The 15,667-nt window shown below is 32.1% G+C and overlaps 1 protein-coding gene across 1 annotated transcript in view; it reads right to left on the bottom strand.

The window, feature by feature from the left end:
• The window catches only part of LOC106460021 (Down syndrome cell adhesion molecule homolog), a 112,873-nt gene that overhangs the window by 24,989 nt on the left and 72,217 nt on the right, over window positions 1-15,667 (bottom strand). The window contains exons 17-23 of the mRNA XM_022386616.1: window positions 14,488-14,728; window positions 12,087-12,185; window positions 11,066-11,251; window positions 9,373-9,666; window positions 7,678-7,842; window positions 6,694-6,893; window positions 5,510-5,591 (exon numbers count right to left, since the gene is read on the bottom strand). Of these exons, the coding sequence (XP_022242324.1) occupies window positions 5,510-5,591; window positions 6,694-6,893; window positions 7,678-7,842; window positions 9,373-9,666; window positions 11,066-11,251; window positions 12,087-12,185; window positions 14,488-14,728 (1,267 nt within the window). The remainder of the gene's footprint in view (window positions 1-5,509; window positions 5,592-6,693; window positions 6,894-7,677; window positions 7,843-9,372; window positions 9,667-11,065; window positions 11,252-12,086; window positions 12,186-14,487; window positions 14,729-15,667) is intronic.

The following is a 15,667-nucleotide window of genomic DNA, read 5'->3' as shown; positions in this document are numbered from 1 at the left end:
ATCATACTTTCTTTTTGTTTTATTGTATACTAGCGAAAGTACCCGGCTTCGCTCGGGTTATTAGGTTGATTTATTCTAGATGACTATGTCAGTGTGTGTATTCTGAACCCATTTAAGCATAAACGTATAACCTATATACTTTTGTTGCTCCTTTACGGAATGTGGCCTGTTTATAAAGGTAACCTTCCCTTTGACTTGTCCTCCGTTTTTAAACTTAAATAATAAAAAACAAACCTCTTTAATTAACGGAGCCTCTAAGTTAGAAAACAACTAATATTTTTTCAATTTTGTAGTTTATACACTTCATTTTATACTTTCAGCACATATCCTCTTAAGAACAATATTAGGAACACACTGGCTATTATATATATTAGAAGTTGTTATATAAGGAACCACTTCTTTTCTATGTAGTTTTCGTTTGCTTGCCTCATTAAAAAGTTGTTCACACATGCAAGGACAAGCCTGTCTGTCTGTGATTTATATCTATAATTTGTAATATAAGGAACCACTTCTTTTCTATGTGGTTTTTCGCTCGCTTACCTTACAAAAGATGTGCACGCGCACGCGGTTAAGTAACAATACCCAGGTGTACACCCTCAGGGTCCACTTCGTATGTGTGCAAGGTTTCAGGTTTCTAGGTTCTTTCCTCTTGGAGCTAAGGCAGTCACATTTCTTTACTATGGGGTTTTTCGTATAAAGAGATGCGCACGCGCACGCAAGTAGATAAGTAATAATACCCAGGCACAAATCTTCATGGTCAATTTAGTATGGGTGCAAAATTACAGGTTTCTAGGTTCTTTCCTCTTGGAGCTATGACAATCACTTATTCCTTTCTATTTGTTTTTCGCTTGCTTTCCTCACAAAGAGATGCGCTCGTGACGTGTGGACGCAGATGGATAAGTAATAATACCCAGGTGCACACCCTCAGGGTTCATATAGTAAATGTGCAAAGTTTCAGGTTTCTAGGTTCTTTCCTCTTGGAGTTATGGCGGTCACACCCACCCACCTACACACACAGACACGCCCTATTATCATTATGAATTAGTTTGTATTTCATGTTATCTTTTTCGTATCTTATTTTATATTCAGCTCATTTAAGAAAATGAATATATATATATTCAGCCAGTAATTTAGTATTTATATTTTTGGTTAATTCTAGCTTATTTAAGTATTCTGGAGTAAACTATCATCAGCAAGGAAAAGCTGAGTGAATTGGAAGACGTCGTTAAAATGCATATGACTTTTGGTTCGTCAATAATTTTCTATTAATTTTGCTACAGTGTTTTGGCAGTAATATTTGTTTCATGGATATAAATTAGTATTAAGTCTCGTAGTTCTGTAGAAAGCAGAGTAAAATAATTCAACCAAGCGATAAAACGTTTTTCTAAGAAATATTATGGATACTGTATAGAAGAAAGAACACAATATAAACTCACAATGTAAAAGAGAAAAATCCATCAGTAATGGTATGTAAAGAAATAAATAACCAAAGTATCTCCAGATAATATAAAAAATTCAGTGTTATTATTTAAAATAATTAATTCCACAAGACAGAGTAAAACAAATAGTCAAATATCTTTTTTCAAGTTTTCCAATTATTTATTAATTTTGCTTTACTTTTATTTATATTGAAATATAATTTTCAGTTTGATATGTTGTCTATAACCATTTAATGAAAGGTAGTACCAGTGACTTTTTTCTTTTTAATCTACTTCTATAAATATAAGATTTATCATCAAATACAATATAATTTAAGACAGTAGTTTTAATCTGACAAAAATACGAGATTTTAAATCACTCCAAAATGTTTGTATCTCTAAATAATAAAATAATCTGTTATAACTTTTCGGTGTTTGTTATTAAGCACAAAGCTAAACAAAGGGCTATCTGTGCTCTGCCCAACACGGGTATCGAAATCCGGATTTTAGCAGTATAAGTCCGCAGACATGCCGCTGTGTCACTGTGGGGCGTTATAACTTTTATTTTTGTTACAAAAATAACAGAAATTATATTGTTGAATCCTTATTTTGTTCAGAAAGCTACCTATACTTAATATTCTATATAAAAATATTACTTGAAACCTTCTAAGTCATACCTTTTCAAATTATAAATGATGATTTATAAAACCATTCAATATTTTATATATCTTCATTTGAAAGAAAACATGTTTTTCATTTTTACAAAGGTTTTTGGTTCTAAATTTTTATCTCTCCTTTTTAAAATAAATTATAGATTTGTTTGCATCGTTTATATTAGTTTAAAATAAATTATATTGGTTTAGGCATAAAAGGACTATGTAATTTAACTATTTTGTTTTGCTTAACATGATTATTTTGAAAGTATTTTTTAATTACATTTTCAATTCCCCAATATTCAGTTATATAAGCATCGCATTTATAGATATCTATGAAGGCCCGGCATGGCCAGGTGGTTAGAGAGCTCGACTCGCAATCTGCGGGTCGCGGGTTCAAATTCTAGTCTCATGCTCGCCCTTTCAGCCGTGGGGGCGTTATAACGTTATAAGAGTAGCCCAAAAATTGGCGGTGGGTGGTGATGACTAGCCTTCCCCCTAGTCTTACACTGCTAAATTAGGGACGGCTAGCGCAGATAGCCCTCGTGTAGCTTTGCGCGAAATTGAAAACAAACAAACAGATATCTATGAATCTAAAAATAATTGTAAAAAAGATCCTTTATCCAAAATAAGATAATTTATAAAATATATTCCATTCATCATCTATAGTGGTTCTAAGATAAGATTATTTATATCTTTATCTTGCATACTATCCATAAAACTGATACTTCTTATTTTCTTGCACCTTATTATGTCTTTTATGTTTGAATATATATTTTTAAAAGATGATGAGAAACTTTTATCATTATATATTCTCAATAATCTACACATCTATGTACTTTTATTGCTTTAATGAAAGATTCAAGTTCTATCATATTTAAACTAAAATTTTCTTATATTTTAATAATATGTTTTTTTAGATATTCTATCTGGTTTATTAGAGATTTAAATTTCTGCAGCATATTATTTATAAGTATTGCAAAAAAATAGGCAATATTAAACTTTTAACGACGATAATTTTACCAATGACTGTTCATTTGCGTTTTTTCTAGTTGTTTAAAAGTTTTAATATATCAAATACTTTAAGATCCTAACTTATTTTACTTTTATTAACTGTTTACCGGCATTTACAATAAATAAACTATTTATATTTCTTTCAGTTCAAGTGGATTTATATTTTTCGAAGTTTAATCTTAAACATGATCAACTAATAATTTCCACCTAAATTATTATTGTATCATCTGCACATTGAGACCCCTAATGACTCAGCTGCAAGTGTAAAAGCTAATAACGCTTGAAATAGGGTTCACATATCCGCAGTGGACACAGCACAGATAGCTTTGTGCTTAACAACAACAAAAAACATACTGAGAATTAATTATTATCTCTTATTTTTATTTCTTGTACATTTGAATTATTTCTAGTATTTTAGTTGCTAAGGTAAACAAATAAAAAGAGAGCGCATCTCCTGTCTGCATCCTCTTTTAATTTCGAAAAATCACTTAAAAACATTATGGAAAACATTTCTCCATCGTGCAATTGAGTTTTCAAATTCAAATACATCGAAGACTATTTAAAAACATCCACAAAAACGTATCAAAAGCCTTTTTAAAGTCTAATAATAGTGAAAGTCCTAATATATTATTTTTTTTGGTAAAACTTGTAATATCATTTACAGTTCTCACTATTTTCTCTAACTATTCTTATCTTCATGAATAACTAACGCTAACGCAGTTTTTATCTTTTCAGATATAAATCCTGAAATTAATTTATAAACAAGATTTATTAAAGTAATTGGTTTCCCATTCAGTAAAATAATTCTTGACTTATCCTGTTTTGGAATAAGATTTATAATACCTTGTTTTTGTATGTTATACTGTTTTTTTTTAGCTTCACGTGCGTCATTTACTGTGTTTACTATATGATGATTTAAATCATGCCAAAATAATTTAAAGAATTCAATTGTAAAACCTGCACTTTCTGCCTGGGGATCTTTTTAATTTTTAAAACCATATAAGTCGCATTCAGATAAACTATTTCTAGCTCTTCTGTATTTTATACAGAAAGTGGCAATTTTTTATGTTTTAATAGTATATCTAAATAAATATCTTAATAGTATATCTAAATAAATATCTTAATAATATATCTAAATAAATATCTTAACAGTATATCTAAATAAATATCTTAATAGTATATCTAAATAAATATCCTCTAAATTGTCATCTCTAGTTTTCATTAATATCTTAGTATTTAATTTTGTTCAGTTATTTCTTCACTCTCATGCGATATTATTTTTTAAATAATGTTGCATTTGTTTTATATATTTCATATAATGCATTACACGTTTACAAGTATTTTTATTCAAAAATTGTGCCAAAGTCATTATTTCATTTTCTAGTTCCTGATCTTTTTATTTTTGATAACTTTCAAATGAAATACTATAACTCTAATTTCAATCAATAATGTATAAAACAATAAGTGAAGATTGAACGACAGAATACCATGATTTCTTGTATACTATTCATTTAACAGTTTTATACTTTAACTCCATTTAGAAAATATTCTTCATTAAGCAAATAAGTACTAAATTTCAAATTCCTGTCTTGTGAGCAAACTTATTAAAAGCTGAATAACTGATGAATGACCACTGCTGTAACTGTCATCAAGAGATATATATGTAAAATAAATATAAATGAACTTCTTTCAAATGATCTTTTTCATCATTTAAAAATGTTAATATTTGGATAAAACACTCGAAATGTGCCACATAAATTGCCCATTATTTTCTAATATATTGTTTCTTACATTTGTGTTATTCACATGCAGATATCCTTTTACATCCAACTCTTGATCTTGTACAAGGTTCCAATCACTACTCATTATATTATATGGATTATTAAACTCTAATATCACTTGACTTACCTCACCATAAAAACTAGAGTCATATATTTTTGGTCCATACATACATGCTAATATAAAATGCTCAGTATTTATAATTAGATCCAATACAATAATATGACTCTTTAAATCCTTCTTTAGTTTTGAATTTTAAGTTCAAACTTTCTACTAAACAATATAGCTACTCCTCTACTGTTACTATTAACGCTGTTTATAATACATTCAAAGTTTTCACGAAAATGAGCACCTTGTAAATGGCAGAACAAGAATTAGCAGAACTCTAATAAACTAATATATAAATTATTTGTAAGTTTTCAATGACTTTTTTTCATCATAATTGAATAGAATCATAAATGCATCTTTAAAGCACCAAGTATACAAAATACTTTTAAATATTAAAGTTCAAAAAACAATTTTTGTTTCTATCAAAAACACTGCTAACTGAAGAAATTTCAGTGTTTTTAAAACAATGTTCCATAGTACAAGATTAGTAAGCTGCATATTAAGTGCTGCCATCTACTAAGTAAAATATGAACTTACTTTCATAGTCATACAAATGAACCTCTGATCGAGGAGGCCTAGGAGTGCGCTTCACAGTAGCATACAAAGGTTCGTCTTTAGCCTAAAAGAGACCCAATCGAATAATTAATGTTTCTGTCTATTAATAAAAATAATAAAATCAATTGACAAGTATATATTTTCGTTCTATTCTGTACTATTTTGTTTAGTAAGTCGAGAAAAAAATGTATTCAATAAATCTACGGATCAAGTTCTTAAACTGATTATTAATTCATAAAAATCAGTTTGCAACTTAATAATAGCAGTACTAAGATTTTTCATCACATTCTAGAAACAATGTTGTTTGTAACTCCAACAAGGTGTCACCTTCATCTTGTAGAAATTCAAGTCTGTTCATTCTTTAACGGAGAGTAAAAAAATCATCATCATCATTAATAGCTAAACTTAGCAGCCTTTTGAAAATTATAAGTTAAACTTTAATGGAGGGTACAGATAATCATCAACAGGCTGAAGAACGTTACTCTTATAACGTGTGCGATGGAAAAGTTACATGCCACCTTTTAAAGTCCCACTCCAGTAGTGGCACAGCGGCACGTCTGCGGACTTACAACGCTATAACCCGGGTTTCTATATCCGTGATGGGCACAGTACAAATAGCCCTTTGTGCAGCTTTGTGCTTAACTACAAACAAACACTTTTAAATATGCCGAGTTTTACTCAGCATTTAGAGAAATGCATCTGTTACTTTTTTTTAAACGATTTTCCATCATCATATAAAAATAACTATTCTATTACACTTTACTAAAACTTATTTTATCTTGGAATGAAAGAACGTAATTCGCCCTTTTTAAATATAACTTTTTTTTTTAGCAGCCTGAAAAATCTAAATATTAAAAGTGCTTTCATCTAAGGATAAAATGATATTAATTATGACTTGTTCAACAGTAATAACCCCCCAGTGGCACAGCGGTATGTCTACGGACTTACAACGCTAGAATCCTGGTTTCGATACCCGTGGTGGGCAGAGCACAGATAGCCCTTGTGTAGCTTTGTGCATAATTAAAAACAAACAACAGTAATTACAACTGTACTGAAAGAATCTCAGAAATCATTTGTGCCGGCAATTTCAATCGAAAAAACAACAACAACTGATAAATAACATACAATTAGTAAGTCTTTCCGAGTTAATAAATATTTCTACTTACTAAGCTGTAATCGTCGACATCACCCAACTTCTTGTCTTCTGACCCAGACAGCTGGGTAGTAGCATAAGGCTGTGGATACGTGAAAGATTTAGTTCGACTAGGTGAAGCTGAGGATTTTTTGATGGAGTTCTGGTTATCTAGACTACTTAGCTGGACAGCTTCGCGAGTCTGCATTTTCCGACAGTTATACACCGAACTTCCTGGATTTAAAAACAAAACATTATTTAGTAAAGAATATTTTATCATGATGTAGACTTAATGAAAAAGGTTCTGTGTATGAAGTAAGAAAATTATAAAAAGTAAGAAAAAGAAAGTTTATGCTAAATACCAAGACAAAAAAAAACTGTCATTTTTACCTATGCCATCCACAAGCAGTTACTTAATGAGACGCTACAAGTATATGGTGAGAAGCTAAGAATACACAATAAAAGTATGATTATATTATATTATCCATAAGCAGTTACTTAATGAGATGCTACAAGTACACGGTGAGAAGCTATGAATACATAATAAAAGTACGATGATATTATATTATCCATAAGCAGTTACTTAATGAGACGCTACAAGTACATGGTAAGAAGCTAGTAATACATAATAAAAGTATATCATTCACAAGCACTTACTTAATGAGATGCTAGAAGTACGTAGTGAGAAGCTAAAAATACATAACAAAAGCACGATTATATCATCCTAGGCAGTTACTTAATGAGATGCTACAAGTATATGGTGAGAAGCTAAGAATACACAATATTATAAGAGTGTAAAGGAACAAAACGAATGTTAAAAGTACATTATGAAACCATGAGTACAAAATGGGAACAGAAGAGTACATAATGAACATATACGAGTACACAATAATACGTCAATACAAGTAAATGATATAATACATATACTGTTCTACATAATTTAAAAAAAGTCATTTTTATCTTAAACATATGCGTACATTTTCAAAATTCCAGACAAGTATAAGTAAATTACACGAACCACTTATTGAGCTTTCAGAGGAGCTGCGTCGCCGAACGATTGCAGAGACCAAGAACATGACCACGACCACCACAACAAAGGACACTCCAGTAGGCAGGATAATATTTAAATCCAGATAAAATGGAACTTTTTCTCCAATAAGTATTGGGATAGGCGTCGAGAACACTGTGGAACGACAGCAGTAGTTGGAATGAATGAATAACAATGGGAGGTACTAGTAATGATTGTTAAAACATTTCAATTAGCTTTCTCTTTGTTGAATGAGTAACTATCTCGAAGAAAGGATACCGCAACCATTAAGAAGTTGAGAGCTTCAAAAAAAAAAAAACTTTATTAGCGTTCAGAAGAACAATAATAACCAAAACAATGTTAATAGCTTTCTCTTTGTTGAAGGAGTAACTATCTCGAAGAAAGGATACCGCAACCATTAAGAGGTTGAGAGCTTCAAAAAAAACTTTATTAGCGTTCAGAAGAACAATAATAGCCAAAACAATGTTAATAGCTTTCAAAAGAAGATACAATTTTCAGAATAAAGGCAAGGCTTGACTTAGGCATTGAGGGACTCAGGTCTAAACACAGTTTGGGGTCCCTGAGGGTTTCGCCTACTAACTGCGACAATTAATAATATAGGGCCTGCTATTTTTACCATTATTATTTCGGAAATAAGTTTAATTTTTTTTTCAATACAAAACCTTTGTCTTTTAATATAAAATATAAATAATGACGTTTTTCAAGAAATAAGTTTCAAAGGAGAGGATGTGACGTCAATTTTTGTTTTCACAATTTAAGGTGGGAAATGGGGCCCCGTGCGTAACCAAGGTCCTGAGAAAGGTTAAAATGTTTCAAAAGAAGGTTAGTAGCCTTCCACAGAAGATAACAGTTTTCAGAGGATCGGTCTTACCTTCTTGTAGGATGTTAATAATTATGAGATAAATGTTACTAGATTCCAGAAAAATATTAATTGTTTTCTACTGAATATTGTAACTTTCAGAGGAAGGTTTATAGTTTTCAGAAATTTAACATCCTTTTGCTGAAGATAATAAGCTTTATAACCTTCTGTTGAACGTTAATATTTTACAAAGGAAATTTAATAACCTTCTGTTTAAGGTTGATAATTTTCATAACCTTCTGTTGAACGTTAATATTTTACAAAGGAAATTTAATAACCTTCTGTTTAAGGTTGATATTTTCATAACCTTCTGTTTAAGGTTGATAATTTTCATACCCTTCTGTAAAATATTACTAATAATCAGATATATGTTAATAGCTTTCAGAGCAAGGTTAATAAACTGTTATGAAAGACTGACATGTTTAGAGGAAAAGAAAGTAAAGCTTTAAAAGAAAAATCATTTTATTTAACAAAGTTATTCTATAAGCTTTGAATTCGTTCACATATATTTTTAATGCTTTGCATACTGGTAGAATTTATGAGGTTAAAGATGAATATTTTAATGTTATTAATAATAATTTTGAGAGTGTTATACGCTTGCAAATTATTTAAATATATTTGCTTTACTGAGCTATTTTAAAAATCATAATTTCAAAAATGTTATTTATTCAAGTTATTATTAATATTTTGCATACTTAATATAACACATGAGTATTTGGTTTATAAGTTGGAACGGTAACTATAAACAAATACTGTTTATAACCCTTGCCATAGGTTTTATGGTAAAAAAAAAATAATTGACTTACTCTTTGACGTAGATACTGTGACAAAAGAGTACTCAGCCTCCGTAGAGCCGGCCTTGTTCTGAGCAGTGATTTTCACTTCGTATCGAGTTCCAGGTATTAAAGTTGGAATGGTTACCTGTTTCTGGTCCCCGGAAATGCTACTGGACACAGTCCTCCAGGAATCTTCTGTGTGGACCTTGTAGCTGACACTAAAGGATTCTATTGGACAGCCACCGTCATGCCAGGAAGTTAAAAGGACTGTGACGGAAGTCCTGTTGGTGACCAATAAGGACTGTTTTTCGGGTGCAACGGGAGCTGTTTGTTAAAAAATCTTATTATGAGTGTCAGAAAATGCTATGCTAAAAACTCTATTAATATTTGCATCTCTGAGGCTTAGAATTAAAAATATACAAAACATGCAGTGTTAAACAGGTCCTATGTTTATTACTTGATAAATGTTTGAATTATAAAACTTTATTAACAAAGTATTTACACAATATAAATTCCTCCTCCCAATGTGTAGAATGGAAACTGTTTCAAAACTTGAAAACTCCAAACTACATTACTAACCGTTAAACACTAGCAGACTCCCTTCCTACTGATTACCGTTTAGAAGTATAACTAAAGGTGAGCATGGCGAAAATGAGATACCGACCAGAAATTAATTTTTGAATATATATTTTAATATCTCATTCAAACTGTGAATTATGGTATGGATGAGTTGTGTACGTAGCAGTTAGGTATTTACTATTGGCTTGTGACGAGCTTATCAACATTAAGCCATTTGGGGTTGGGATGCGGGTATTCCAAAAATCTAAGCCCTGGTCGGGGTTATTATCCTGGCCGTTTTTGGTGATGCAAGGACCAAACTTTGGAAGGATATTAGACAGACAAGATAGTGTACATTATACAGGGTGATTATATAAAATAAAACATTTCTCATTTAAGCGCGTCATACCTCACAAACGGTATGTCACAGGGAAGTGGAACTGCACATGTGTGTTAAGGGTATCATGCGGTTCCAAATGTGGAAATTTACAACCGCATAACATGCTTAACACTCCTGTGCAAGTTCACCTTTCTCATACAGTTTGTGGAGTATGATGCTTTCTTTGGAATCACCTTGTAAAGATACGATGTCATAATCAGTATGAAAGTGCTGTAACAATTAAACTATGTCCTCGATCATACTAAGCTATCGCCTTCATATCCTGGACTCAAGCTACAATATGGAATCTAACATTCGGACTAACATTATGAAATATCTTACTAATATATCATGTTTAACCTACAATGTCTTCGGTTCAACAAACAATGTTACATCACTAATGTCTTAGGTTAAAATTACAATAGTTCATCACTAACGTTTTCGGTTTAACCAACAATAGTACCTCACCAGTGTCTTCACTTTAACTTACAACAGTATGTCACTAACGCCTCGGCAAAGCTTAAAATGTTGTAGGTTTGACCTGCAATAGTACCTCACTAATGTATTCGTTTAACGAACAGCAGTGTCTCACTAATGCCTACAGTTTATCTTACAATATTGCTTTATTAATATTATCGAATTAACCTACAATAGTATCTCATTAATGTCTTCGGCTTAACCTCAATAGTGCCTCAGTAATGTCTTCGGCTTAACCTACAATAGTGCCTCAGTAAGTTCTTCTATTTAACCTGTTAATATACCTTCTAAAACATAATGTTTTATTACCCATGCCCTCAGTTTTTGTGCTAATTAGTTCACTGGGTTCGCTTTTTCCAGCGGAATTGAAAGCCAGGAGATAGAGCTGATAATGAGATCCGCAATTTAAGCCTTCAACTGTGTATTTCTTATTATTTCCAGGGAGTGACCTTTCTTTCCATTCTTCATTGTTAGATTTATAATAGAGGAGATAACCTATTGTAAAGAAAAGAAATCAAATTATTAAACACAACATTCAATCTTAACTTTCCTGTTTGCAGAGAATTTTTAATACTCAAAACAAAGAAAGCATTGAACACATACTTTATATTTTAACTGTCTCGTTTGCAGAGAAATAGCCTATCCTTTGGTCAAAAATAAATTATATCTGTAAATACATGTTTCAAACTCAACTATCCCATTTTTAGTTACAGAAACAATTATTCATGTTTGAAGTCGGTGTTATGCGCTCGTTTGCAATAAAGCAGATAACTTGGTCTCAAAAAAGACAAAAGATGAAGAAAATAGTTGAAAACCATCCAAAATGTGCGCTGAAATTAGTGTTTGTTGCTACCATGACGCCTTCCAGCTGGAAAGTGGTATGGTTTAGGGATAAACAAGGGCTATATAATTTTGAACTGCTAGACTAGAGAAAGAACGCAGCTAGTTAACAGCACCCACTGCCAACTCTTGGGCTCTTGTCTGATCGAATAGAGGGATCTGATGGTTATTCTTACAGCGCAACCTGCTGAAGAAAGTAGCAGACAATAAATGGTTGAAATGTATTTGGGACTTTGTTAGCCAGTGTGTTGATAGTCATAGTTATCTCGTGTGTAATTGATAGCAGGACATTATAAAAAGTTTCATCTGAGAAATTTTTAAAACTTGTATATTTGGACAAACTATAATTAAGTTATTTCTTAATTTTCTGAGAGCCATGTAGCTATTTTTTATTCTTTTAAAGGAGAACAATGTGGTGTTATTTCTCATACTAGTGATATATATATATATATATATATATATTCTGAACATGGAACAAAAGAACATCTACCGGAAACAGGATCGTTACTCAGAGTGTTCCCTTCCCACGATAGTCGAATATTGGAAGTAGAGGAGCCAACGACGTTTAACTTAGGTGACACGGGAGGATCTGAAAGATTAGCATAAATATCAATAAAAAATATGACACAAAGTTTTACACACGGATCTGATAAAAAGAAAAAGACGAACTTAAAGCACTCTATGGAAAATGAGACATTACTAAAACGTTTCGTAACGGTAAAAAACCCATTTTTTGTGAACCTTTGAAGTCTCAACAACATTGTGTAATAATTTACAAACTCACACTATGAGTGAAATTTCTTCAACGTAAGTATCTAAGAAAGATCTGATAAAACAAGTGCTTTTAACAAATATATACTACTGTTAAAGTGTCACCTTACCAGGCTAACTCCTTACTGGAAGTGGATAAACTTGTAATGTTTAAGACTAAAAAGACTCAGAATACGAACGTAACTTTCTCTGAATAGTTTAATGGTAGAAGTTGAGGAAACTCGACAAACTGTATTGTTCAAAATATTAAACACTTGGAATATATTTCTAACATATGACACATACACATCGTTGTTTATTATAGGGGAAGCAGTACGTATATACACTGTTTCGTAGGATTTATTGTTATTTTATTGGTATTGATTAATCAATTAAGAAATTTGTGACAACAATGATTTTATTGAGGAAGTATATGCTCTTTTTCTGATTAAAAACTCAGAGAGCAAATTTAATAACGTTGTCTACATAAAATTGATGTCCTTTCGTCCCAGTTATTTGTTTATACCTGTGTTTAATCACGACGGATTCTTTGTCTATACCTCTGCTACATCAAGTCCCTATACTGTCCAATCAAGATGTATTCTTTGTTTATACACCCAGTATCTAGTGTCTAATTATGACGGATTCTTGGTTTTTATATCTGCTACACCAGGCCTAGTGTTTATTCAGGATGGATCCTTCCCTTCTTTCACAAGCTCGTGGATGTTTTTGACGTTATTTGATGACCCGAGAAATGTCGTATTCAGACAATAGAAACTTTGTTGTTAAAAGAGCCTGGTCATTTTAATGTCCGTTTGGTGTCATCGTATCTCCAGTTTGGAGGACCATGGAATGTTATACACTAAATCATGAAAACACTATTTTGTACAAGAACTTTCTCTGAGTCGATCATGTTTTAAAACTGGTCTTGATACTAACTACAATAGACCTTTCTCTTGTTCATAACATTGTAAGGTAGAGAAACACAAACAGGTTCATTTGAGCCAGAGTTTTCTTATCTTAACATACGATTCTTTTGAATCAAGAAGTTATTCAACATGGTCTGAACGCTAGCCCTTAACTTCAAAGATCTTATAGAAGACACATATTTTTTTCGTGTCTATAAAATAATGTCCACTCGACGAAAGATTAGCTTTGCTTGCCAAACATCTCATAACGTCAGCTTTTATTAGCTGTCGGTTGCTTGAAAAGAAAACAGCGTGAGAAGATGTTGGTATGAATTGGTTTTCTGTCAAACTTACTTCAAAATTTCCGTTTTCTTTTATTACACAGAAGTCAAGAACAGGGGTTTTTTCCCCAGCTTCTAATATTTTACTGAACTGGATGGATGATGATATTTACTGAGCTGTTAGTAAAATAGTTCAAAAGCTTCAAGACCAATAATCCATTACACAAGAGAATTATCAATATATTTTACACAAAAATGTGAAATTATGTAAAAAATGGCAGTACTCGTAGTTCCAGAATGTTCGTGGAAAAATTGACAGATATGTTAGTGGAATGGGGAATATTCTGTGGAAGTGTCATTCTGTATATCACATCATTCAGATTTCCATTAGAAATGGTGAGCTAATACATGAAATAAGTGGAAAGTTGCATATTGTGGTAGCCAGGGTCATTTACAAGGGTTTTTTTTCACGATTTGTTTCGCAGAAACATCAAGTGGGTATTTGTAAAAAAAGTAATAACACAAAAATAGTTATAATTTGACAACATTAATCTCCTGCTTCCAGAGAATAGTTGTAATGTGGTGTGAGTTTATGGTCGTCGCAGAACGAAGATACTGGCTTCCAGAAGTGTTCTTAAAGTTTGGTGAAACTATGGGTGATTTGTATTTCCGGATGTTCATATACATTACTCACGAAGGAAGCTCGAAGCCTAAACAGTAAGCATCTAACAACACAAGTTTGCATGGAGGTTTGTAACTCAGTGCTTTAGTCAGCGCTTATAACTCTAAGAAACAACGAAAACAGTGGATAGAAGTGTGTGTTGTAGTTATTTAGTACACTTACCGTTTACAAGTGCCGAGCTTAGCCTAGAATTTCAAGAAATACATCAATGAACATTAGTTTATCATTTATTATGAAGTATCGTGTGTTGTAGCGATCATCTCAACTTACCATTTGGAAAAGTCTGTACAAAAACTTCGTCTGAAGGTGGTCCAGCCCCTTTGTTGTTGAAAGCCTGGACTACGACTTTGTATTTGGTGAAACGACGGAGATTGGTCAAGTGTGTTTCTTCCACTGTAGCTTTATCATTCAGGCTTAACGTTTTATATACGAAGGAATCCGATGCTCCCGCTATCTTGTAGCCAATGTAGTAGCCTGTTAGTTCACCGAACCTCACCTCTGGATGTGGTGGCTAGGACAGACGTCGTGCACTCAATATTGGACACTAAGACTTGGAGCAGTAATCAGTCAGGATAGTGATCAAAATTATTACTCGCAATCACACCATTGGTCAAAATTAGTAAGTCACTGTCAAACGATTGGTCAAAATTAGCCACTTACAGTCAAACGATTGGTCCAAACTTGTCACATACCGTCCAGATTAGCTATTTAAAGTCAAACGATTCGTCAAAATAAAAACAGTTAAGGTCATACTTTTGGTCAAATATAGCAGTTTACAGCCAAACAATTGGTCAAACTTAACCATTTCCTGTCAAACGATTGGTCAACTGTAGCCACTTACAGTCAAACAATTCGTTAAATCAACATCTTATAGTTAAACAAATGGTCAAGTCCAGGCACTTAAAGTCAAACAATTGGTCAAAATTAACCATTTACAGTCAAGAAACTAGTCAAAATGAGGCATTTACAGTCAAGATACTGTTAAAATTAGCCACTTCAAGTCAAACAGTTGGTCAAAATTAGAAACTTATAGTCAAATGATTGGTCAAAATTAACCACTTATAGTCAAACAATTGGTAAACATTACCCATTAACAATCAAATGATCGGTAAAATATAACTCCTTACTGTCACACAATTGGTCAGAATTAGCCACTTACAGTCTAATGACTCATTAAGTCTATTCACTTTTAGTCAAAAACAGTAACAAAATTAGTCAATCACGGTAAAGACAATGGTCACAACTAATCATTTAATCTCGACATTAATCAATATAACTCACAATAAGAATAGTTATCAAAATAGAGTAGTCAATCACTGAAGGAACATTGGACAAAACAATAATACAGACCAAATTACGCACAGTTAGAACAATGATAGAGACTAAGTCACTCGCAGTCGGAACAATGATACAGACTAAGTCAGTGACAGTCGGAACAATGATAAAGACC

The sequence above is a fragment of the Limulus polyphemus genome, unplaced genomic scaffold (genome assembly GCF_000517525.1).
Source record: "Limulus polyphemus unplaced genomic scaffold, Limulus_polyphemus-2.1.2 Scaffold694, whole genome shotgun sequence".
Taxonomy (NCBI): domain Eukaryota; kingdom Metazoa; phylum Arthropoda; class Merostomata; order Xiphosura; family Limulidae; genus Limulus; species Limulus polyphemus.
The sequence above is the reverse complement of the archived record's forward strand: the minus strand, read 5'-3'. Positions and strand labels throughout refer to the sequence as shown.